Source organism: Stenella coeruleoalba (genome assembly GCF_951394435.1).
Source record: "Stenella coeruleoalba genome assembly, chromosome: 1".
Lineage (NCBI taxonomy): Eukaryota > Metazoa > Chordata > Mammalia > Artiodactyla > Delphinidae > Stenella > Stenella coeruleoalba.
This window is the reverse complement of record NC_137169.1, coordinates 132,409,889-132,436,529: the sequence shown is the minus strand read 5'-3', so window position 1 is coordinate 132,436,529 and position 26,641 is coordinate 132,409,889. Positions and strand designations below refer to the sequence as shown.

At 35.5% G+C, this 26,641-nt stretch overlaps 2 protein-coding genes across 3 annotated transcripts in view; one reads left to right on the top strand and one right to left on the bottom strand.

Moving 5' to 3' along the window:
• CDC73 (cell division cycle 73) overlaps window positions 1-26,641 on the top strand; it is a 92,342-nt gene that overhangs the window by 39,547 nt on the left and 26,154 nt on the right. Inside the window, exon 11 of the mRNA XM_079921873.1 lies at window positions 25,522-25,579. Coding sequence (XP_079777999.1) covers window positions 25,522-25,579 — 58 coding nt within the window. The remainder of the gene's footprint in view (window positions 1-25,521; window positions 25,580-26,641) is intronic.
• B3GALT2 (beta-1,3-galactosyltransferase 2) lies at window positions 1,331-11,813 on the bottom strand. 2 transcript variants are annotated; one of them, XM_079904834.1, is made up of 3 exons: window positions 9,534-11,813; window positions 5,470-5,640; window positions 1,331-5,043 (listed from the first exon to the last, which is right to left on the bottom strand). In XM_079904834.1, the coding sequence occupies exon 3, from the start codon at window positions 4,920-4,922 to the stop codon at window positions 3,654-3,656; it is 1,269 nt and encodes a 422-aa protein (XP_079760960.1). In that variant the 5' UTR covers window positions 4,923-5,043; window positions 5,470-5,640; window positions 9,534-11,813; the 3' UTR covers window positions 1,331-3,653. The 2 variants fall into 2 exon arrangements, with proteins under 2 accessions (XP_079760960.1, XP_079760961.1); XM_079904835.1 differs by lacking the exon at window positions 5,470-5,640.

Sequence of the window (26,641 nt, the reverse complement as noted above, 5' to 3'; positions counted from 1 at the left end):
GTGAGAAGTTGAAATAATTAGATTAATAAACAGATGGAGGCAGTTGCTTTCACTCTAGTTGTCCTTTAGCTCAGACATTTGCTGGTGGAGGAAGGGGAAACACTTCCTGCAAATACAGAAACGTTTTTCTTCCTTCTCTGGCAAATCGGATCTTGAAAGTAGTAAGGTGTAGAGTTATATCGTGCTTGGGGGGGCGTGTGTGTGTGTGCTGATGGAGTGCGCAGCAACAGGTTCCTGGCCGAAACTTAGAATGGCCCCTGTTAGTATTTGATGCACATTACCCGTCTTCCGAGAGTCATGTTAAGCGATACACTGATACTCTGTGAGGTGTGTTAGAATATAGGTATGGTAGAGATTTTTTTTTTTGGCTTCTTAAATCTGTGTTAATTTAATAGTCAAATTTTGTAGTTAAGCAGTAAAAACTGAAAACAAACCTGAACCAGCTGGATAAATCAGTTTTACCACCTCATCACCAAACAGTAGGCGACTAACCAGTAGAGTGAGTAAATGCGGTGCTACTTTTGACTACTAACAATGATCAAATTGTACTTCAAAAGAAGCACCTTTTACATAATTTCTAAGTGCCACCTGCCTGTTGTTTACAGATGTGTCTCAGTGCCCAAAGGAGCAAGAGATAAGCAGTAATTCTTAGCTTTTCTGAGTTTCTGGCCCCCAGACATCAGCATCTGAAAAGGAGAAGAAAAAATAACTGAGGGATCAGATTTCCTCTCCTTCTCCTTCTCTTAATTTGCACCTGACATCAGGCGTCCCTCCAGTGTGAGAAAACAGTTGTGATGCCTGGAGATCCTAGCAAAAGGTGAAGAATAAGCATGGAATAGAAGAGAGGACAGGCCGTTTTTGCTTAGCTTTTTAGACCCTCTAGCAGAAGTCATATGTGAAGTATGTAGCAGAATAGCATAATGGTTAAGAGTCTTTGCAGTGGAACCCTGCTGTTTTACTAGCTGTGTGATCTTAGGTATTTAACCTCTTGTACCAGTCTTTCTTACCTCTTAGTGTTACTTATAAGGATTATACGAGATGTGTGTGTAAAGTGCTTTAACACGGTACCAGGCACACAGCGTACTCTCAGTCAGTAAATAGTTCCTGCTGCTGTGTTGGTATTATTTTTATAGGGGTTTTGGTAATAGATATTAATAAGACTCCAGTTGATTTTTTGTGATTGTACTGTATAATCAGAGGAGAAAGAAAATTTTTTTGCTTGAATTAGAATTTCATCACCTATATAATCTTGATCAAAATAAACTAGTAAGTATTGAAAGTTTTGGTATTTTTATCTTCCACAATATCTCGTAACACTTCGAGCATAAAGATTACATGGTTGTTCCTTCCTGTAATTTTTTTCTTTGACCAAATGCAAGTGCTGTCATTTAAAATTATATTTTCATGCATAGTAAAAATTACATAGTACTGGGCATGAATAAGGCACAATGAATATTTGGTGAGATGTTTAAATACTGTATTTTTAAATATCATAATATGAATTTGAAAATCATATTTTGCTGAAGTCAGCTTGCATATTCAGAATGGAAGGTCAAAAATAAATTAATAGCAGAATACTTATTTTAAAATAAAGATTTTCAGCAGTACTAAAACACTTGTTATTTGATTCAGTGCTCTTTGAGAACTTGGAGTGTCATGAGATTCCAAGTCATCTTTTTTAGACTTGAATTTTTCTGGAAGGAAAATACTATCTCTTAAAGATACTGCACTGTAATAATAATTTGTACACAATAGTGTTTGGATTGTATCTGAGTACATACCTGTGGATGCATACATGCATATACATATACTTTTAAGAAATAAAACTTCTGAAGTATTAAGGAGAGGATTATACTGAGGGAAGGATTCCTTTTGTCTTTCATCACACTTACGTAATTTGGTATTATCCTTTTATGTGTGACCTTTCTTTAGTAATTTTGGTATTTAGTAATTTTAGTCTTTTTATAACCATACAGAATAAATTAAGTGAAAAACAGACCTTACCAAGAGCTGGGGGGTTATTTAGCTCAACATTCAGAATTATTCTATGTAGAATAGAACACTTAGACAACTGAACTGAAAGTGGGAGATAAGTTGAGTATAAATAGAATTCAACGCATTAAATGATAAGTACTGAAGCAGTCTCTGTGGTTCTGAACTGTAACATGTTAGAATTCTGTTTTGGTGGATAACTCTTCAGAATAGAATCAAGGATGAAAATGATTGTTATTAGAATTAGGATAAGTGACATCCTCACTGAGCAAGATTGATAAATTTATACACTTGTTTAAAGTAAAAACACCTTTTTAAAATTAATGGGTTAGTATTTCCTGATTTTAAAATTTATAATGGAGCCATACAAATTGTGAAGCATTTGGACCATAACACTCAGTAAAGGTTTTTTGTTTACCTTTTTTATTAAAAACTTGATAAAAGTGCATTGTATACATTGTTCATCCTAGAATCAAGTGTTCATCAAACATTTGTAGTTTTCCCCCATCCCTCCCAAGAAAGTTTTTAATCAGTGGTGCAGAATATTTGTCATCCACCAAATTAAAAACTGCAGGTTTGTAAACTTGGCACTCAGAGAAAGAAGTAGGTGCCGTAAAATGATTAAGTACTGGCATGTGTACACCTGCTGTCAGGAAATAAACTTCCCATATGTTGCAGTTTGGCAGACATGCATCTTAAAATGTATTGAATGAAACTGCCGCTGCACTCTTTATCCTTTATCTTTTTTCAACAGTGCATCCTCTTTGTGCCTGTAAGTAATCACTTTTGCTTCAGTTAGAGGAAAATGATAGATTTTTTCAGATATGCTTGAAGTTAACTGGTGATGCTCCTTGAGAGTGCAGTAACTGGTTGATTGAGTAAATCATTGAAGTTCTAGCTTGGCCCTGAACACCAACGAGGGAACAGATGTTCTATTTTGAAACATTTAATTTTTTTTTTTATAAAAATGTGAGCCTGAGACACATTGATTTTTTTTTCACATTTTATCACGTCATGTCAAAATAAATTCCCCCAGTATATGTGCGTATTGATAAAAGAAAATGAATATCTCAATTGTTTTTAAAAAGTAAATACTTAGATGAGAACTGCATTGATGAAACATCTGAACTTTATAAATATGTTTATGGAATAATTCAACTAAATCTTATTGCATGGAATATGGTTTTTAGAACCCTAGAATAGGTCAAAATTTGTCCTTTGCACAATTATAAAGTTTCCTTAAAATTGACAATAATGTTTTATTTACATTTAATTATATTGAAATGAAAAACTGAATCCAAAGTCTTTTGACTGTATCCATTTCTTAAATTAAAATTTATGTGGAAAACATATGCAAATACACCTTCTTGGCCCCTAACGTAAGAGTTGAACCATTGATGTATGCACGCCTGTTATTGCATGTTAATACACAGAATCCCCTTATGTGGATTTTTAGTAGATTGTTTGGGATACCTTTTTGTTATATCGTGTTGTATTTTTAAGAATTACCTTCTTCAGAAATTAAAAAAATATTTTTGGATTCCTTTATGCGATGAGTTTTAACTAAAACTTGTCCTATGGATGTAATCAGTTTTAACTATACATGCTTTTAGCAATATTTTACAGATCGCACGTTTGGGAAAAAAAAAAAGTTGTCTTTTCTAGTGGAGTTTGCGGTGGCGATACCTGCCTGCCTTTTCTTTTGCTGCGTTGGCACAAGCGTTGTGCTTATTTTGTTGTAAATGGTTCCAGTATTTTATCAGTTCACTAGGCTGGAACTGATGAGAGGTAATTAGGTGGCTGTATTTACAGCTTGAATAAGAAACTCGCCAGTGATTGAACACAAACTCATTGGGAGGGGGGACAGGATCAATTCTCAACTTGGCAAGACAGATCCCTACATATACATCTTCCAAGTGCAAACGACGGATGCTTAAAGAAACTTTAAATATCTTCTCTGCCAGATCTCCAGAAAAAACATAACCAGTCCCAGAACAGAAGACAGGATAGCGCTCACTTGGGTAGAGGTCTGGTGGCATGTACCACTTGCTGTCTTTGTTTCTGTTGGGTGCGTATCCCCTCATTAGGTAACCAGTAAAATAGTTATGTCTAGGAGGCAGGTCTGGCTTGAGTAACTTAAGTATTAAATATTCGGTGTTGACAAACATGTCACTGTCAGTTTTCATAACATATGGAATATGTGGACAGTATGTGGCAACCCAGTTCATGCCCATTAGTGTTTTAATGGTCAGATTATAGTATGTATCTAAATACTCCTGTTGAATTATGTCATGGTATTGTCTGCTTTCTTCCAGGATTGCACGTTGAAGGTAGCCATTTAACTTAATACTTACACCCAACAAAAAAATTCGTGTGATTTGGATACCAGGTGCTAGACTTTCATTGCCCCAAGTTTGCCGAATAGCTCTTCTAGCTTCTATCTGTCCAGGTTCTGCAGCTATTAGTAGTATTAAAAAAGGGCTTTTCTCCTGGCATTTTGCAGGTTCATTGATAAGGTATTTGAAATGGTAAGAATTTGGATGTCCAGTGCCTTTTTCATTGTAAATACTTCCGTTGGCACTGAGTGTATTCTCCAGCCCTGTAACTCCTTGTGGTGACAGATCTGTGTTATTGGAGTTAGTTGCTGTTTGAGGCCTCAGAGTCTGCGGGACTGTTTCTTTCCAAATGTTCCGAAGAGAGCTGTGGTTTGTCTCACTTTTTGTAGAACGAAATCCACGGAAAGTGTATGTCACAGGGTTTTCTTTGAATCCAGTTCTGCCTGGCAGCCAGTCATGATGATTGAAAAACAAAAACATAGCAAAAAGAAACACGAGAGAAAGTACACCAATAAGATGGGTACGGAACAGAGACCTCTTGGCATTCCAGCTCATCTTTGCAAAGCAGCAGTGTCTTCTTCTCCACTGAAGCATGTTGTTAATATCCAGTAGTGGATGAGAGATCGGTGGCTGAGATTGTGTTCTTCTCCTGAATCAGTACTGTTCTTTGGTAATCATTTTCTAATGCTGTCACGTCGTCTCCCTCGCAGTCATTCTATAAAGATGAAGCATAAACGTTTACAGAATGGAAATATCACAGAACTGCTTGAAAGAGACTAATAAAATTAGGGCACATGGAAATTTTTAAGCTGTGAAAATAGGATAACCCAGGAACAACGTTTATGATTTGTCTTCCCTTGGCAACGTAACATCGTGAGAACAGGATTAATTTCTTTAAAAATACACCTTTGGAGCACAGTGACCACTTTAAAGAGAGGTGAATGGATTGATTTTCTTCCACTTATTTCATCATCTATCTCAGTAGCTCTGGTCACTTGGAATTGTTGACTTAAGTTAAAGATTAAAAGTTGTATGCATGGAGAAGAGGAAAATGCTGCTAGATCCCTGAGAGAGGCCATGTAAGGAGGCCTGAGAGCAGATGGAAAATTTATTGGCATTAATTAAAATTGATTTGACATACCGTTGGTGGTATGGTGCACAGTCAGCGGCCTTTTTTGTAAAATGGTCATGTATCAGTTGTGGGACAGACGGTGCAAGGTTGATTATGGCAGAGTTTTGTTAGTCACAGTACACTGCTTGGCATGTTTCCGTTGGCCCCTACTGTGTCGAGAAAGTCAGTGAGAAGACGCACCTGTCAGAATTAATGTTCAGGGTTCAGTAACTTCAGTGCAGGATTTTAAGACAGTAATAAATGATGGATATTTGCAAGTACTCTTTTCTCATGTTAACCTTCCACTTCAGACATGAGGTATTCAAGAGATCATTGTCCTTACTTAGATTTATGATTGATTTTTATAATATAGCAACTAATTATCTTTAATTATCTGTGGACTTCACAGAGTACTATCACGTATCTCAGTTGAATCTCCATGTTAGAATAAAACAAAGAACTGCTTTGAACAGTCTTTTCAGATTTCTTACAAAATACAGACACTAGGTATTATTGTATCCCCAACTATTTAAAATTTTAAATTTCACAAAATGCATCTTAAAAGATTTTTGAGTTATGCTGTGTTCTACATTTGCATGTAGAGAATTTTTTACATTTTTAGGACTTCTGCTAGCATGACACTTAGAGCCCTACATTTAGAAAAAAAAATTTATGAGATGTCAATATGGGAAGTTCACGATGCCACATATTAAGAACTGGTCTTTGAACAAGTTTTTTTAGTGCATAGCACAAATTGGTTCATGTTTTTTCAGTTTGTTATTTTTCTGGATCAAGGCGTGGGGGTAAAGGATGGGTAAGGAGCTGTAGCTTGAATTCTGTTAAAAGAGAAAACAAACCTTTTTGTGTAATTTTATCAACTTTTTATTGTGAAAATTGTTTATGTAAAAGAAAACTGGTCAATTAAAAACATTTATTGTAGGAGCGTTTGTTTATTTGAAATTATATATACACATATGAATGTGTTTTTGTAGCCTGTGATATTGAAAGGTTTATGGTTAATACCAAATTTGCTTAACCTCGGTAAAAAATTCAATTATTTGGGGAAAATAATGGCATTTACATGGAAGTCCTCATATAATTGAATAACTAGAATAGCACTCATATAATGTAAAGTATTTTGAAAATATTGATGGGAAGTGTTAGACTCCTGTTCTAGCAGAAGCCACTAGGAGGAGCAAGCAGGTGGGGATTCGAGCATCTCTGAAGCGTAACAGTACAGGCGCTAGCTTTTGATGATTTCTAGTATCTGAGATTATGTAGTGCTTTTAGAAGTTATGGTGTTTCTCAAATGTAAGAAATTACATTAATCATTTTGTGAGATAGGAGCAGTGTTTTTCTTCCTTAAGTTTTCAGATTTAAAAAAAATAGAATCTACTTATTTATTAGAATTTATTTACCTGGATTTTAATTTCACATTGCTCTGATGAAGACTAAGACACTTCACCATACCAGTAAAGCATAGTTCTGTGGTGAGCTCAGTTGAAAATAACAGAGCTGAGTGTTCTGGTTTAGAAACTCACTTTTCTCCTCCTTACACTTGTAAATAGTTGGCCATTCTGTTTAGATGAGGAGACTCTTTCTAAGCTTTTATTTTCAAATGAAATATTAGATAAATAGTAATAATTTCCCTCCACCCCGTAAAGAAGCCAGTAGATATAAGGGTAATGTATGTAAATTTAAAAGAAACAAAAGTTGCTTTTAAAATTTATTTGATAATCTATTTTAAACATTCCAAAGCTAAATTAAATGTGTCAGCTTTCTCTTGATATAGAATGCTTGGAAACTGGTTGAAGTCTAATCATTTAAATCCTTTAAAAGTGTAAACTTGATGGTTTAAGAAGCAATAAATAGAAGGTCAGATGTTTGAATGCATGTTTGAATAAAGGACTGAAAAAATGAATGAAGGTAAATATATTAGTAAATTGTATTTTTATGAAAACATTATACCTGAAGTGATGTTTCTAAAGTATTTCAATGTTACAGAAAACAGCAAATTATTATATATTGTAACCTGGCATACATGTAGTTTATGGTCCTATGTGATTTTGTAGCGATAGGTGATAGAGATGCATCTTAATGTAAATTCATGATATTTGTATGTTTGTAAATATCCAGCTGCTCAGGCTTGAAATCCATATATACTCATTTCTTAATCTCCCGTTGGTAAATGTAGTGCATGTGTCTAGCCTTAAAAAAAATTCTTTATTAAACATTTTTCAGATATTTACCATAATTTTACTGTTAAAAAGAAAGTACAATTAAAGTAACTATTCCTCCTTTTATTAAAAGATAAAATTATTCTCCAGTTACTGCCTGTTGTACATTAATTCTTAAGAAGTGGGAACAAGACCAGAAAGTTAAAATATTTTGACATTCTAAATAGTTTTGCACTTTTACATTTTCAGCGTAGAAATAGCTTTGATTTGTCTTTTATGGGTTTTTATGGTAATATTATCAGGTGATTAATATGTATTTACATCTTATGGATTGACGCTCACGGAGAGGATGTTACTATAAAATGTTCCGTTACTTCTCCCTCTCTCTTTCCCTCTCTCTGTCACACACACACACACACACACACACACACTCACACACACACTCACACACACACACACACATGCTGTTTTTATTATTTGGCTTCTAAAAGTGATAATATCTTAGTCTGTGGGAACAGTTCTAGATTTAAGGGGTGCTTGAATAAAAAACTCTACACTCTTGTTTTGAGATAGCCAGCTTATAAAAATGTTTAATTGGTGACTTTAACATTGAGAGATAAAGGTACTAAGAGAGACTTGAGATTTTTTACAACCATATTTTTTTTGTTTGTTTAATACCATCTGGTTTCATTCCTTAATGGAATAAAAATTCATACTGTGAGTGAGAGTTGATGTTGAGCTCTAATAATAATAGGGCCTGATAGACTTGTTTAATCTTAACTTTAGAATGGAATCCCTACATATGTCTTAAAAATGTTTGCCTTTTGTGATTATTAAATAATAGGTTGAGTTGTGCTGTAAAATTGAGCAAAAATCAGGATCTTTGACGATCTGTAAAAAATTTTAGAAATACCCGAGTTCCTGAGCCATGAGTTGCTATTCTATGATTGTTACTAAAATAGTTTATTAGATTTATTTCTGCCCTGCACACACATACTATGCCAGTTAGTTCATCATTACATATTTATATAACCTGGAAGCACAGTGGCTACATTTAAATTTAATTTTTTGACCTTGTATTGCTGTTACATGGATATTTTTATGACAGAGTATTTTCATATTATGTTTTTGAGTTTCACTTTAAAAATGATCACCAAAACCAGTCTTATATTTTGATCATTTAGAATCAGTCTGTTGCTTAAAATAAAAGCTCACTATTTTAAAAGGGAGTAATTTTAGCAAGTATTGATATTTCTTTGTTTAAAGTTGTATTCGTGAGCATGCAAATCTCCTGAGGTGGTGTGCTGTGCATAAATGCACACTGCCTTCTGTGATCCTGTGCAAATGCTTTCCTTATAGTATCTTACAGCTCGGTGGTACTTAAAATTTGTTGATAGTTTCAGAGTTGGTAAGTTATCTTTATTTAGGGAGATGGGTATGGGAGGCAACATTTTGTTATTAAAAACTGTTCTATATTAAGATTTTGTTTTAAAAGGACTGAAAAAGCTCTTAATATTAAGATCATCTTTGATACTATTTAATGAATTTCACTGCATTGACCTCTTCGATGGCCATTTTTAAGAGAGCACTTTAATTTATTGGATAAGGATTCAACTTGACTTAATTTGATAGAGGATTGCTATGTTTTCTTTAGAGGGCTTCAGATTTTTAATTTCTCAGAGAAGCCTTTAAGCACATCTTGTTACTGTTTGCCTTTTCGGTAATACATAATTACTGCAAGCTACATATTTACTTGAATAAAGCAATGACAGATTTTAAAATCATATATTTAGAAACCCTTTCATAGTTTCAAGGACAGTGAACTGTATGAACTTGTTTATTAGATATTAGTGCCTCCAGGGCTATAAAAAAGTAACAGACATTTAAATGAGTATCACAAACAAGATATCAACATACCTTCCTTGGTCAGGCATTTATGAGGCGAGGATTATGCCCACTGAAGATACTTTTGGCACGCCATCACTTCAGCCAAGATGCTATCGAACATGCGCACCTCCCCCAGCAGTCTGCCTCCTGCGATTGCTTTTCACAGTGTCCAGAGTGTCCATCTGTCTGCTTGTCTTCGAGTTCCCCTTCTTGTTCATATGGGTCCTAGTCTTCTGCGGTTTTTCCTTTCTTTCATTTTCTTTCTCTTTCTTTAAACAAAAGAGCTGTGGTTGTTCGTTCTGTTTGGAGCACTGTCGACTCTTGCTGACAGTTGATGCATTGAAGCTTTTTACATCTGCTGTTTTCCTGGCCGGACAATGCAGTGCTGTATTCTCTTCTCAGTATCCATATTTCTAGTAAGAACACTGAGCTGCAATCAAAAGCAGCCAGAGCTAGAATGGAGTGCTTCGATTGTATTGGAAAAGAACAGGATTTAACTCTCTTTCGTTGTTGCCTGGCAGCTGCAGGAAGGATTTTGAGCAGTTTTACCAGGGTTTTAGTCTGTAATATGAAATCCAGGGTTCCTCAGCTGCTGCACAGGCAGGCAGCAGTTTAAATGTGGGCTTGACAGATGCTCTCTCTGACAGAGCAGAATTTAACGTCACTGCTTGGCTGAATCCCACGTGATTGTTTGCATTCATTTTGACTAAAAACCTAAGGTAGGGAGAAGCTTAGAGATTTGCTTCCATGTGCTAAATTATATATATTCAGTGTAAGTGTAGTGATGAGTGAATAATACAAAAATGGGATGATTATGAAATGAATGGTTATAATTTTATCTTTTTCCAGCTTATTTCCTTTTTTTTTTTTTAATTTATGCTCAAGCACGGGCTTTCTAAATGTTTTCAGTGTTAGATGTTGGTTTTCATGTTACGTGATTTTATAGGGCATAAGCAATATAAGCTTTGATATGTAACTTAGTGTAATTTAACCCCTTCAGTGCACTCCTTCCCTTGAAGTTCTTTTTCTCAAATAGTTCTGATTTTCGTTTTACTAATATCTAGTTGCGGCTCGTAGACCATTTTTAATCAGTAAAGTAGACATCTTCCCCCCTCCCTCCCCCCACCATTTTCTAGGATTTATGTAAATCAGCTGCTGTGGATTGCTTTACTGACACGTGTTGTGATAGCCCACTTCTTTTTCACTCTTGTGCAGTTTCTAGTGTTCTTGAAGGCAGCAAAACTTTATTTTTAATCACTTTTTAATGTCAGCATTTATTTTTTCTTTTTCTTTTTCTTTAAAATTACATGTATGGCGGAATTCAAAATGATGTAATGGATAAAGCACACTTGTACAGGATCTTCTTGGTGGGTAATGAGGTTTTACTAATCATGTTTATTTGTCCTAATATTTCAGGATGGTTTAGTAACTTGCCATCAAGCAAATTTTTCAGTAAACACTAGATATTCACTCTTAAATATTTTGTATGATTAGTCTGTTGGGCACCTTGCTGCTTTTTTTTCTGCAAGTACTGGGGCATTGTCCTTTTTTTTTTTTTTAAATAACCTGAATTATCAGTTTTTCCTCTGAGACTTTAGGGACCTTAACTCATAGAAATTTACCATTTTGAAACTTACACTGTATATTTGTAGTCGTATATTTTTCATCCCACCTATCTTCCCCAGTAATGTGTGTTATTTCAAATATAGATTTACATTTTCTCTAATATTAAAAATTTTTTTGTCCTCATTATGTTTTTTAGTATAGCTGATGAAATGTGTTTTGTAGTTTTAGGAATCCTAAGACTTTTTTGAAGGAGTATATGTGATTTTCCTAGAAATGTTAGAAGGAACAGTAAGAGTTTTATAAATGGGAAATGTAAGGCCTAGAGCTTTGACTCTTTCTGGTTAAGTGTGAAGGAGAGAACTAAAACCCAGGTTTCTTGGCATGTAGTCCCTAAGTCCACCCATATTACATGCTCACTACTCTCTTTTTAAAAAAATTAATTTATTGTTTTTTGGCTGCATTGGTCCTTCGTTGCTGCACACAGACTTTCTCTAGTTGTGGTGAGCGGGGGCTACTCTTCGTTGCGGTGCGCAGGCTTCTCATTGTGGTGGCTTCTCTTGTTGTGGAGCACGGGCTCTAAGCATGTGGACTTCAGTAGTTGTGGTGCGTGGGCTCAGTAGTTGTGGTGTGCGGGCTCAGTAGTTGTGGTGCACGGACTCAGTAGTTGTGGCTCACGGACTCTAGAGCACAGGCTCAGTAGTTGTGGCGCACGGGCTTAGTTGCTCCACAGAATGTGGGATTTTCCTGGACCAGGGTTCGAACCCTTGTCCCCTGCACTGGCAGGCAGATCCTTAACTGCTACGCCACCGGGGAAGCCCACACTACTCTTTAAAAAAAAAAAAAAACTACTCTTTTTTTTTTAAAAAAAAAATTAGACTTAGGTGGCAGAGTAATGCTTAAGTGCCTACTTAAAATAACTTATTTTATAAAAGTATAAGTGGCTTGTAGTAGATCATTATTTATCAATAATTCCTGACGTAGGATTTGACTATGCAACTAGCAGCAGTGACTAAATTCATGTTGTGTGCTAAGCCTACTTGAGCTGTTATATAAATGACTTTTTTTCTCATAATTGTTTATTATTGTAATACCCATTTTAAAGATGAAGAACCAGTGTTTAGAGTTGTAAACTAATAAGCCCAAATATCAGATGATTAGTGATGAGAAAGAGTCCAGCTGGGAATTAAAGCAAGATTAATAAGTCCTTATCCTCTCTTCTTAACTATTATGCTGCATGGCACTGCTGGAGAAATTGTGGGACTTCTTTCCTGTTACTAGCACAGCATACCCAGAGATCATTCATAGCAGTATAAATGGATGTTTGTATTTTTGCTTTAATCACTTGATCAGCAAATACATATCTGATCAACTACTGTGTGCCAACATTTGCAATTAGGCACAGCTTATTAAATGTTAGAGATACAAAGATGTTTTAGTTACATTCCCTGCCCTTTCTCCAGGAAGGATAAAGCAATTATTTGTGGCTGTTCTTTTGATTGGACTCTTTTTTGATGCCCACTGGATTTCTTATGGATCTTGATTATTAAGAGAACTCTATAGGTAACCTGCTGGTTAGTGGTTCCCTGCAGTATTAGGTGCAGTATTAGGCCCCTGAATTCCCAGTGGACTATTGTCTCAACTGTGCTTGTGATGGGAAAGTGTTTACACAGCAAAGGAGACTCCTGAAAGCTAATGAAAGGGTACCTGTGTACTGAATCAGAATTTACTTTAAACTTCTAGGTACAACTGCATCCTGTTTCTTATGTTTAAGTTAAGCTGGTTAGGAACTTTACAGAAAAACAGCAGACGTGAGATAAAAGTTCCTTTAGTGACTTTTTCTAGCAACCTGCATGTTTCCAGCCAAGAGAAATGGTAAAAATCATATGACAGGCAAGCTTGTAGAAGTTCTTCCTTTAGTCTGATTTCTTTTAACATCTGATTTCTATGGTTAAACTTTCTCAGTAAATGTGACAGATTTCTTTGTCAGACTCAGCAAACTGGCAGCTATTTTGTTAAGTTTTATAGTTATAGATGTCTTGTAATTTTTACTTGCATAGGTCTGTTTTTTAATTTTAGAACACATCCCTGGTGGGAAAATAGATGGATATTACTATTATATATGCATTATGGCCAGCATTGTCCAGGCTCATTTTAGGATTTTCCTGGGCATGTCTAGAATATCCCCTAAGGAGCCAGAATTTAAAGGCAGGATTTGCTATGCCTCCTAACTCTTAGTTTCTACTGGGTACAGAAATAATTATTACTTTTTTATTCATGTTGTTAATAGTATCTGAGTGATTATTACATGATCAATCAGGTACAGATTTGTTCAATATGTAATAGGAAAGACAAGTATTATACTATTCATGTATCTATATAAATTCAACTAAATGTCCTTGGTAAAAAGAACAAGGGAGAAAGGGTTGTGGGGAGAACACTTCAACCATGGTGGGTGATTTCTGTTCACTGAGAATGAGCTAATAGCCTTGAGTAATGTGAGGAGGGGAACATGAATCTGGTTTTCCCTACATTAGTCTCCATTCCTGTTTGTGCTTTAGTCTGACTCTTTAGCCCCTAAATGCAAGCCATTTATTTCACCTGAAGAACTAGCTATCTTTTTCCAGTGCTGGAGAAAAATCTTAATGTTTTGGATTAGGTGTAATTTCCAACGTACTACTCTGAAAAATTCCATTTGACACAGTTATTTAGATACCAATTTTAATTTTATTGAGATCAATCAGCAATTTTGCGTAGCAGTGTTTGCTTGGAGTTTATATCTCTTGACTGTTTTGACTCAAAATCAGATGACATCTTTTTCATTGCATACAGGATTTGGACAAATAGCATATTTTTGGCTATTTAATATTAGTAGTTTTCCATTTTTGAAAAAAAAATTATTGTGTTTATTAAGAATGTGGCATTTTCCTTTGAAGTTAATATAAGATTTATGAACCAGTTTTGCTTTTCTTTGAACTCAAAGCAGGAATTAGCTGATTGCAAATTAGCAATCTCAGAATGACCACAAGTGTCAGTGTTTGCCTGCCTTACTCTTTCCTTCAGTTTTCACAAGCTTGTGCTGCAGTTTCTCATATTGTTTAAGAATTCCTTTAGACTTGAAAGCAGAGCTAAATTTAAAGTCTCTTTCAAAACTAACTGTAGACACCTTTATCTGGTTTAATTCATACAAACTGTTAATGATCCTAAGGGAAAATGTAAGCATCTAAAATCAGCAGTAATTTGGCAAGTACTTTAATAGTAAAGGCAGGGACTTCGCTGTGGTTCAGTGGTTAAGAATCCGCCTGCCAATGCAGGGGACTTGGTTTCAAGCCCTGGTCTGGGAAGATCCCACATGCTGTGGAGCAACTAAGCCCGTGCGCCACAGCTACTGAGCCTGCGCTCTAGAGCCCGCGAGCCACAACTACTGAGCCCACGTGCCACAACTACTGAAGCCCATGCGCCTAGGGCCCGTGCTCCGCAACAAGAGAAGCCACCGTGATGAGAAGCCCGTGCACTGCAACGAAGAGCAGCCCCTGCTCGCCGCAACTAGAGGAAGCCTGCGTGCAGCAATGAAGACCCAACGCAGCCAATAAATTAATTTAAAAAAAATAGTAAAGGCACACTTCAGAGATATTTGGGGTTCAATTCCAGACCACTGTAATAAGTGAAATCGCAATAAAGTGAGTCACATGCATTTTGTTTCCCAGTGCATAGAAAAGTTATGTTTACAGTATACTTTGTGCAATAATAGCATTATGTCTAAAAAAAATAATGTACATATCTTAATTTAAAAATGCTAAAACCATGATCTGACAACATGGGGTTGCCATAAACCTTCAATTTGTAAAAAAATGTATCTGCAAAGTGCAATAAAACGAGGTATGCCTTTTTGCTTGTATATTCTTTGGGTTTTTTTTGTTTTTTTACGGTACGCAGGCCCCTTCCGCTGCGGAGCACAGGCTCTGGACGCGGAGGCCCAGGGGCCATGGCCCACGGGCCCAGCCGCTCTGCGGCATGTGGGATCCTCCCAGACCGGGGCACGAACCCGTGTCCCCTGCATCAGCAGGCAGACTCTCAACCACTGTGCCACCAGGGAAGCCCCTGTTCTTTGGTTTCTCAGTAGCATAGCTGTTTCTTTTTAGCACGAATCAACTAGAATCTTTCAGTTGTTGTTTGACACACATGGAATAGTCTTAGAGGTTAGAGCTGGGGTTATCAATGAAGGCAGTACTGGGCTTGATACTACTTTTCTAGGAGGTGTTCTAGAAGTTTACGAGGGAAGGTGTGTTTGGCTGACAAAATAATTGAAGGGCATTTAGTGAGTGTGGCCAGGGAAGGTAGTCTATAGTGTGGGAGACAATCTTTGAAAACAGCAAGGCCTTCTGAGTGTCTCAGAGAGAGAGAGAGAGAGAGAGAGAGAGAGGGGGAGAGAGAGAGAGAGAGAGAGAGAGAGAGAGTGTGTGTGTGTGTGTGTGTGTGTGTGTGTGTGTGTGTGTGTTCTTTAAATGAATCTAAAGCATAATTGTAATACAGAGTATATTGCTAGGATATTGGTTTCCATTAAAAATTTTACATACATAGGTTAATGTTACCTGTGCATTTAATTTTAAATTGTTAGAGGGGTCAGTGTAAAATATTTCTTACATAGAGTTGTGAAGCCTACTAGGTCTGCACCTTTAAATTGTTTCAGGCATCTTACTCCTGACTCCCTGCTCCCCAGCACATGAGTATTTAAAAATATTAACACTATTAATTCATTACAAAGTGTGACCGTTTGTAAATTCAGGTAGATATAATATGTTAGAACTTACAAGTGCACTAAAACTTCACAAAGAAGCATAGTTACTCAAATATAAATTATTAATATTGAAAAATGCTTCTTATTTAATAGCTTTAGTAGATAAGGAACGAATGCAAAAGACAGAAGTAACTAAATAGAATGTTTTCCCCAAAGGGCCTCTTTGAGATGACCTGGGAACATTGAGTATACTTGATTCTAAATTCATGTACGTAACGTAGCTGTCTTCAGAATGATTGTTTATGGTCTGGTTGGCAATAGGGACTTTAGTATAAAGAAACTTTGCAAAGTTTTCAAAACTTTGCAAAAGAGACAGGCAAAGGTTATAGGATTAGGAAGGGGTAAGGGTTGACTTTAGGGTTTGATTTCTTCCCCTCCCTAATTTCTTAGAGGATGCCCAACGGATTCACTTACTTTCAGCAAATACATTAAGCATATACACAAATTACAGGAGCATATGAGATACTGCATCATTAGCTTCCTTTTTTTCAAGAGATTTCTAGACTTGATGGGTACACAAATCATTATAAAGATGGCACAGATAACTAGAAGTAAATGTTATATAGTTATTTACAGTTTTTCCCTTCAGGTAGAGTTTGTCTTGTACAATTCACTGTGGTCTCACTCAGTTTCACTGCTTTGATACTTTTGATATTCCCAATTGGAGTTGGTTTTTTTTTTTTTTGGAGTTGGTTTTTTTAAAAAAAATAAATTTATCTTATTTTATTTATTTTTGGCTGCATGGGGTCTTTGTTGCTGCGCGTGGGCTCCCTCTAGTTGTGGCGAGCAGAGGTTATTCTTCGTTGCGGTGCACGGGCTTCTTATTGCGGTGGCTTCTCTTGTGGAGCACAGGCTCTATGCGCGCGGGCTTCAGTAGTTGTGGCATATGGGCTCAGTAGTTGTGGCTCGCGGGGCTCTAGAGCGCAGGCTCAGTAGTTGTGGTACATGGGTTTAGTTGCTCCGAGGCATGTCGGATCTTCCCGGACCAGGGCACGAACTGTGTCCCCCTGCATTGGCAGGCGGATTCTTAACCACTGTGCCACCAGGGAAGCCCTGTAGTTGGTTTTATGTTACATTTTTATCTGTTTAATTTTTATGTATTTCTAATATTTTATCCCCTTTTAATAAATAAAAAGAGGGCTCACAGATAATACAGTTCCTGAGTTTTAGTGAACTAAAATTTTAAAAATGAAAATTTATATATTTCTGTTTGTACCCTCCATTTTTTTAGTGTCTCCCTGATTATTAATTAACATATTGAGTATGTTTCTTTTTCATAAATATCCTCATAGTAGACTTTGAGTTTTATCTGTATTTCCTCTGTAACTTTTCACAGAATTTGTATTTATTAACATCTCTGGAATTTATAATGTTTCACGACATTTCAGTTGCCTGTCTCAGTATGTGTGATTTCAGATAGTTAAGTATGTACAGGTCTCTGTTTTATTTTAGCTTCCTCAGTCAGTTTCTTGAATCATTAAATGGTAAAACATTGAATATTTTCTTTTAAAGCTTACAATATTGTTATTTCCCTTTCTACCTGTATTGCCAGTAGCTATAATCTTTGGTTCCCAAAACAATGAAATTAATATAATTCCAAACATGTAACCTTCGATAGAGGGAGCTGGTCAGGAGAATATTATTTATTCACACGAAACAAAAGAAGAGCAAATTTATAAGCTATAGAGCAAAATTATGAGCTGTATGCATTTGAAGAAACATTGAATTATGTCTTCAAACTTAATCAGTTAATTGGACCCTTCGGGTTGTACTGTAATGGCATTGTTCCTATTGAAAAGGTATTACTTACATTAGAATAATGGAATTTCAGAGCAGAATTGGACCTTTGAGGTCATCTAAAAATCTAGTTTCCTCATTTTACAGGCAAGGTAACTAAGACCCTGAGAGGTTGTGATTTTTCTCAAAGGTCTACTCTTAATGTGGCAGGGCCAAAGCTAGAACCTAGAGCTCAAGACTTGTAAATCAAGCTTTTTTTTTTTTTTTTTTGCACTGATTTATTCTGTCTCTAGTTAACATCAGTGTATTTGTTTTTAGTCCATGGATCCATAAGCTACACAAATGAGCCTGTGGACCTTCTACCTTACCCGTATCCCTCTGCCACTATAAAAACAATTCTGCCAGTTTTAAGTGAGAATGATAATGCTTTTATTAAAACTCAGTGAGAAAGAATTGTTCATTTGTACCAGAAAGTATGTGATCATTATAGACTTTGGTGTTAAAGGAGATCAGTACACATGCTTTGGTTTGTTTCTAATTGCAGTGCTGTGATTAACATTTCATCTACATTCATGTGGATGTAATTTTTTAATCTACAGATAAACAATTTTTAAAAACCTGACATTTTCCCAGTATGAAAGAATACCTCTTTAAAGAGTTTGTGTTCTGTCTCACTCTCGTTTCCTCTCTTTTGATCCAAATTTTTATTGCTGTATTAGTTTGGGTTCTCCAGAGGAACAATCAATAGGATAGATAGATCGATCATAAGGAATTGGCACATGTGCTTAGGGAGACTAAAAAGTCCCAGAATTTACAGTTATCAGGCTGGTGACCCAGGGAAGCTGATGGGATGGTATAGCTTCAGTCTGAGCCTGAAGGACTGAGAGCCAGGAGGGCCGCTGGTGTAAGCTCCCGTCTGAGGCTGAGGCAGGAGAATACCCATGTCCCAGCTTGACCACTGCCAGGCAGAGTGAATTCTCTTTTATTTTGCCTTTTTGTTCTGTTCAGCCCTTCAGTGGATTGGATGAGTCCCATCTCCTTTGGGGAGGGCAATCTCCTTTACTCAGTCTGCTGACTGAAATGTTAATCTTATCTAGAAACATCTTCACAGACACATCCAGAATAATATTATAACCAAATGTCTGGGATATTAATTCCTTATCAAATAAATGATTTGCAAGTATTTCCTCCCATTCTTTGGGTTGACTTCTCACTCTGTTGATAGTGTCCTTTGATGCATAAAAGCTTTTAATTTTGATGAAGTCCAGTTTATCTTTTTCTTTTGTTTCCTGTACTTTTTGGTATCATATCCGTGAAACTGATGTCAAATCTAATGTCATGAGGCTTTTACTCTTTGATTTTTTCTATAAGTCTTAAAGTTTCAGCTCTTAAATTTAGGCTTCTGATCCATTTTGAGTTAATTTTTGTATATGATGTAAGATAATGGTCCAACTTCATTCTTTTGCATGTGCATATCCAGTTTTCCCAGCATCATTTGTTGAAAAGACTGTCCTTTCCCCATTGCATGGACTTAGCACTTTTCATGTATGTGAAAGTTTATTTCTGGGCTGTCTTATTCCATTGGTGTATAGGTCTGTCTTTATGCCCTACTACAGTGTTTTGATTACTGTACCTCTGTAGTAAGGTTTGAAATCTGGAAGTTTTAGTCCTCCAACTTTTTTCTTTTTCAAAATTAGTTTGCCTCCTTGGGGTTCCTTGAGATTCTGTATAAATTCTAGGATGAGTTTTTCTTTCTGCAAAAACACCTTTGGGATTTTGACGGGGATTGTGTTAAATCTGTAGATTGCATTGGGTAGTATTGAAATCTTAATATAGTTAATTCTAGCAGTCCATGAACATAGATGTCTTTCCATTTATTTATGGCTTTAATTTCTTTCAGCAACACTTTGTAATTTGCAGTGTACAAGTTTTTTTGCTTCTTGGTTAAATTTATTCTGGAGTATTTGATTTTTTAAAAGCCATTACAAATGGGGTTGTTTCCTTCGTTTCTTTTTTAGATTGCTCGTTGGTAGCGTATAGAAGCGCAGTGGGTTTTTGTGTGTTGATTTTGCGCCCTGCAGTTTTGCTGAAATAGTTGATTAATTGTGGTAGGGCATCTGTTCCCTGCACAACCTCCCCACCCCGGGAATCTTTAGGTTTCTACATATACATCTTGTCATCTGCAAAGAGATACTTTTATCAATTCCTTTCAGATTTTGGATGTCTTTTATTTCTTTTTTTGACTAATGGCTCTGGCTAGAACTTCAGGTACTATGTTGAGTAGAAGTGGGGAAAGTGGACATCTTGTTCCTGATCTTAGGGGAAAAGGTTTCAGTCTTTCATCATTGTGTATGGTGTTAACCGTGGATTTTTCATATATATACACACATATATATATAGCCTTTATGATGTTGAGGAAGTTTCCTTCTGTTCCTGGTTTGTTGAGGGGTTTTAATTTTTAAATCATGGAAGAATGTTGACTTTTGTCAAATGCTTTTTCTGCATTAATTGAGATGATCATGAAGTTTTATCATGAGCTTATTTTCCCTTCGTTCTGTTGGTGTGATTTATTACACTGATTAAGTTCCATATGTTGAGCCATCCTTGTATTCCAGGAATAAATCCCATTTGGTCATGGCGTATAATCTTTTCAGTATGCTGCTGAATTTGGTTTGCTAGTTCTTTTCTTATCTTTGTATAGAGAATGTCTCTTTATGGAAAGAAGATGGTTTAACAGTTATTAGTCTCTCTTTATTTTGGGCAGTGAGCTGGACACGCAGACATACATACACACTTACAGACAAATACACACATACACACTTACAGACAAATACACATATATGCACATTATGAATAATTAAATACATATGTAATTATATTTCTAATTTTTCAACTTCTCTTCATTTATTCAGTCACTGGCTTCCTCCGTTAGATTGCCAATCTCATAAGGGCAGGGACCACGTGGCTTCTGTTTATACTGCTGCATTCCCAGTTTCTTGTTTGGTACTTGATGCTCTCGGTGAAAGTATGTGGAATGAATAAATAAATTTTGTTTCAGTAATCTTCTGTGATATTTTTACCATCTTCATTTAACAGATTAAAGCAGTTTAACCAGTATAACACTAGTGAATCAGTAATGCTAAGGTATGGATTTGTTTTAATTAATTACTTAATGTATATTTATTAAGCATATATACCATGCATCAGGCTCTCTATAACAGGCATTGGACATGTGATGGACAGTCCCTGACCTCAAGTAATTGATGGTCTGGTTGTAAGAAGTAGACAAGTAGTTATATAGCATAATGAGAAATTTGATAGAGGTATCAAATCTATATATTTAACAGGCATACCTCGTTTTATTATACTACGTGCTTTGCTTTTTTTTTTTTTAAATAAATTGAAGGTGTGGCAACCCTCCTTGTCAGAGGATGGCTAGCATTTTTAAACAATAAAGTTTTTTTTAATTAAGGCATGTACATTTTTTAAAGTCATAATGCTATTGCACACTTAATAGACTACAGTATAGTGTCAACATAACTTTTATATGCACTGGGAAACCAAAAAATTTTGTGACTCACTTTATTGTGATATTAGTTTACTGCAGTAGTATGGAACCAAACCTGCAGTATCTCTGAGATATGCCTGTATAGATATACTATACTATATTTTAGAAATGTGTCAGCTATTTTCTGTATTGGCAAACATTGTATACATATACCCCCAGGTTATGACAAGTCTACTTAAAATTTGTGTTGAAGTGTTTTGTTCCTGAAACCTTTAGTGCTTTTCAGCCTCATTGTGATTTGCTCAGAGTTGCAGTTTCCTTTTTGTACATAGTTTTTCCAAAATACTTGAAGACTCACTCAGTGAACTTAAAAATTCAGTTGCTGAAAGAAAAAAATCCTGATACTTGAGAATTCTGAATATCAAATCCAGATTTCATGGGAATGAGTTACTTTTTAAAAAGAAAAAACATGCAACTGTAAATTAGTATTTGTTTACTTTTTAAAACATATTACTTTTCCTCTCATAAGTACAGTAGTCAAAGAGGTAGATTATAAACTCCTAGAATCTGCATATATATTCTGTATGTTTTCCTCATTAAGCAATTTCAGTATTTCATTAAGTTTCATATAAATAGCAATTTTCAAAATTAAATATAGTATATTTTGCATACTGATACTTGTAACAAATATTCTTTCTTATGATATTTTATATTATGGTTTTATTTTCTACTTGTTTAAACAGCAAATACCACTGTTCTGTCTCCCAATACCAGAAGATTTTAGGTTATCTCATTTGCTAAAAGAAGGCAAGGAAGGACTGTAAACAGTTTACTTTGTTTTTGTCTTGTTACATTTTGCAAATATGATTCTATCACTATTTCCCCCATCCCTTTTTATCAGTTACTTCTTTTCCAGAATGCATCAAGTCTTAGTGAAATTGTAATGATTCTGACTTTTTAAGAGAAAGCAGGTTTTCCTCTCCAGTTGGCACAACTTGTCAGCTCTTTTAGTTGTTTTTGTGCTGTTACTTTTCTTTTCCCAGCTGAGTAGTATTTTCCCCCCAATCCAGATATCTTTAAAAATATAGAACTGTCGGTTTACTCCATGATACTGCCAATTATTATTTCTGTTTCTTAATATATGCCAGATATACCACTATGTAGCCTTTGAAAAACTATTTCACCTCTGTCTCTTCATCTTTAGAGTAAAGGGTGCTGGGATTGGACTATATGGTTTCTGAGGTCCTTTATGCAATGACTTATACAAATTTATTTCAAAATAATGCAGGTCAGAGTAGAATGAGCTTTTAGCTCTTAGTATTGGCTAGGGCGTCCTAGAAATGGCCATGAACTAACGACGTGATTAGTGAAGGTCTCCCGGTTTTCATTCCAGGAGCCCACAGCCTACTGAAGTGTCATAGCTGTGTATGATTGTGTGCGTTTGAGCTTATTTGTGTGTGTTTACTTCAGAATTAAGCGAAGTTATACCATAGTGACTTCTGGCAACTCAGAATTTTCAGTGAATCTGAGAAAACAAAATTAGATAACACTCTTCTGGTTGCAATTAACAGATTCTGCTCAACTAGTTAAGACAAAAATTGTTTGTGTGGGGTGCATAGAATGAGATGAGGGATTTTAATGGCTCTTAGAATCAAGAAGAGTTAGCAGGAGAATAGGTCTTACAGGCCAGATATTATGAGGGATATTGTATTCCATGTGTTTTCTTGTATGCTGGTAATGTTGCAAGAAGGGGGACCCCTTCCAGGGCCCGAGAGTGGGCTCTTGTCTAACACTTGGAAATGAATTGTCTGAGGAGACACGCGTGCTGACAAAGCAAGAGACTTTATTGGGAAGGGGCGTCCTGGCGGAGAGCAGGAGGGTAAGGTGACCCAGGAGGACTGCTCTCCCACGTGGCTTGCAGTTTCAGGCTTTATGGTGATGGGATTAGTTTCCAGGTTGTCTCTGGCCAATCATTCTGACACAGGGTCCTTTCTCGTGGCACGTGGAACCGCTCAGCCAAGATGGATTCCAGTGAGGAGGATTCTGGGAGGTTGGTAGGACATGTGGACTGGCATCTCTGTCCTTTTGACCTTTCCCATATTCTTCCGGTTGGTGGTGTCTTGTTAGTTCCGTGTTCCTTACAGGATCTTCTGTCATAAAATAACTCGTGTAGATTGTTACTGTCCTTGCCTGGCCAGGGTGGGTGGTTTCAGTCAGTGTTTTCCCTAACAGTAACTTCATTATGTCCTTCTGCAGATGGGTTTTCTCCATGGGTCAAAAGACACGGTTATCTGTAATTTTAGACTTAACCTCCTTATAGCCTTGTGACTGGCGAGCTCCAATTTATAAAACACATATCAAAGAAGAACTCTCAGTAGACCTAGCCCAGGACATATGTCTTGCCCAGTGACCAGGAACCAGGGGATTATTGCCAAAAGGAATGATTTGGAACGGGAAGGGGTCATCAAGCAAAGATTGCTTACTTGGTAAACATAAAATGCCCATTATTGATATTTAAAGGGGTCTAGTTTTGAAGACAGAAATACTTAAGGGTAATAATTTGTAATGGAAAAGACTTTTCTTTTCCATTCTAGTGCTGTATTCTAGTGATTTTGATCTAAGTCTACTCTATTCAGGTGAAGAGGGCTTTGATTTGGATTCAACCAGCCTTATAGTCAAATGCAGACAGAAAGAGGTCTCCATATGTGTGTGCTCATTGTTTTTCCTGTCTCATTTCCTTTATTTTTCTTCCTTCTCTGTGTACTTAAACCATACCCAGTGAGTCTGTATTTACATATAAGGATTTAAAAGTAATATGGTTAAAGCTTAATCTTGTTATTTTATTATATAATGTCTAGTTAATTTCTATTTAATGATTATCCCTTGGCTTCTGATTTTTAAAAGTCTAGACTCAGTTCAATATGACACACATTTGTTGAGTGTTCTAGGTACTAGATTTACAAAGAGGAGTAAAAGCCGTTGTGTCCCCTAACATGAACTTAGAGAAAAATATAAATCAGAAATTTCAGCATGTTAAATGAAGTTAAATGTTTAATATGCTCTCCACCTTAATAATAACTCACTTTCTTTACATTTAAAATTTTACTTGAATATAATTTACTTGTAGTGTAATGACCATATCATTAGTAAGCTTGACAAATTTTCACAAACTTAACACATCCATGAAACCGGCATCCAGAGTGACTCAGTTTCAACCACACAATGTATAACTAAATACATAACAGTGAAAATATTGGAAAAGGATGTTCTGCTGTCTTCGGGTACCTTTTTTCCCCAAAAAGTTTTTGCTAGTTGCCTCTGCTGCTATTATTTTTTGCAGTAAAGAATGGTTTCTTTGGCTTTTTAACTGAATGCCGGGAATCCCACCGAATTCCAAGTGAAATACATTCTCTGTGTTGGTACTAATTTTTATAATCATTAAAAAAAAAAAGATGCTTTGGGATAGCTTATCATTCCAAATGATTTTACCATTCCAAATTTTTGAAGAAAATGTAATATGATTAAAATTAACATTGTTTAGCAGGACTTCTTTAGAAATGTTTCTGTGGTTGTAGTAGTGATTTTTATTATTATGGATTTATGTAACTTCCATGATATTTATCAAATTTCCTTCACTTGAATACAACTAGAATAAAATCTCCATGAGTTACTAGTTGTTTTTGAAATTTACACTTGTAGCTTTCTATAAAGAAAAATGGTTTAATGAAGAATTTAGTGTGAATATGATTGAAACTATTGCACTAAATATATAGATAACTTTTGAAGTATCTTAAGCATTTCAGAGGCATTTATTCTTGAGTATATAATTGATGTACTTCAATACATAGCATATTTCCTTGTATATATTACATGCTTAGTAATTAGTTGAGATTTGTTATTCAGTTTTTAAGATATTTTCAACTACTCTTAAATGTAACAAATCTCATCTTTATAAATGGATTATTTCCCCTGAATATTTTAAAACGCATTTAATTTGAAATATTTGCATTTTTTTAAATGAACTCAAGGTAACACTTTCATCTTTCACATGTGAGATTATGTATCATTTATTCATTTTGAGACTCTTTAAGGGAAAAAAAGATTGACTTGATTTTTAAACTGGTAATGACATTTCTGAGAATATTATAATTGCCAGCAATTAAGCAAATCATTGAGTATTTGAAAAATACTGCCTACTTACAATAACTACTGAATGGTAACAATTTAAATATATTCCCGCTAAAGATTTCTCTTACTGCTTCACAACCAATAGCATAAAAGATAAGGGGAGGTTTTTCCTTTTTTTTTTTAGTGGAGTGACTGAGAGAGATATGGAATTTCTTTGCAGTAATTAAATGAAAGTGTTTATCATGCAAAGGAACTTTAACATACCCATTTTTATTCTTTTAAAGGAGGGTGCCTCGGCCCGTAAGACGCAGACTCCTGCAGCACAGCCGGTACCAAGACCAGGTAAAAATATAAAACTTTTTGGTTTTTTCTATAATCATGACAGTGAAAAATTTTGATAATGTATAATGCTTTGAAGGAATTGAAATTTTATGTAAAATACTTCAAAACTAGTATAAGAACATTTACTTGAGTAAATAGGTATAGTTGAAGAGTTAAAGAAAATTTTCAAGAAAAGGTTTTTAAGATTTTAAAAACATGTTTTGAAAAGCTATTTATTATGTACCCATTCCCCCATCAAATTCCTTGTTTGAATTCCATGATAGTATGGTGGATGTGATTTTTGTTTTTTCCTACAGAAGCATAGAACCATAATTTTAATAGACTGATAAGCAGCTTTGATGTTTAGATTTTCAGATATCTGTGTTATTGAGCATATTAGGTTCCATAATCATTTTTTAAAATATGTATGTTAATAAGCAAGGGTAGTATTGAAGTTACTGGGTTGGCCAAAAAGTTTGTTCGGGTTTTTGTAACATCTTATGGAAGAAACTGAACGAACTTTTTGGCAACCCAGTATGTTAGCAGTATTTTCTTTTCCTCTTCCTAGTACCTAAAAAGATTGACCTTTATAAATGCATGTAGATATGAACGCTATATTCATTTTAGGTGTTTTGGGTTTGATTTTAGTGTTCATTTGTTTTATTTTTACATTTAGCATAGTATCAGTGCTGTTAAAAGTGGCTATGAAGAAAATGAAAAGAATTGAAAGGCACAGTCAGGAATTTGACTGGGTGATCTTCCTTTTCAGTTTGTTAGTGTCAGTAGTGCAGATTTGTATATCTTTTTATTCATAGTACATTCGCACATAGGCTAATTCTAAAATTATGTAGATTACAGGTATTCAAATTTCTGGAAGCACTTTAAAAGCATGATGTTAAGAGGTTTATATTGGGATGGTTTTGTAGGCTCTTTCACTGTGTCTTGGATCCATAAACCTGGGTCTTGACAGGACTAGTATTTACTTTTTTTTTAAATGACGGGTTTGTTTGAAATCTTTGTTAAATTTGGAGCACATTGGATGTAATTTCTTTCAGATGACAGGACCATGGCACTATTTTTCAG

Coding starts and splice junctions, on each gene's coding strand:
- B3GALT2 (XM_079904834.1), bottom strand. CDS start 4,922: ATGCTTCAGTGGAGAAGAAGACACTGCTGCTTTGCAAAGATGAGCTGG.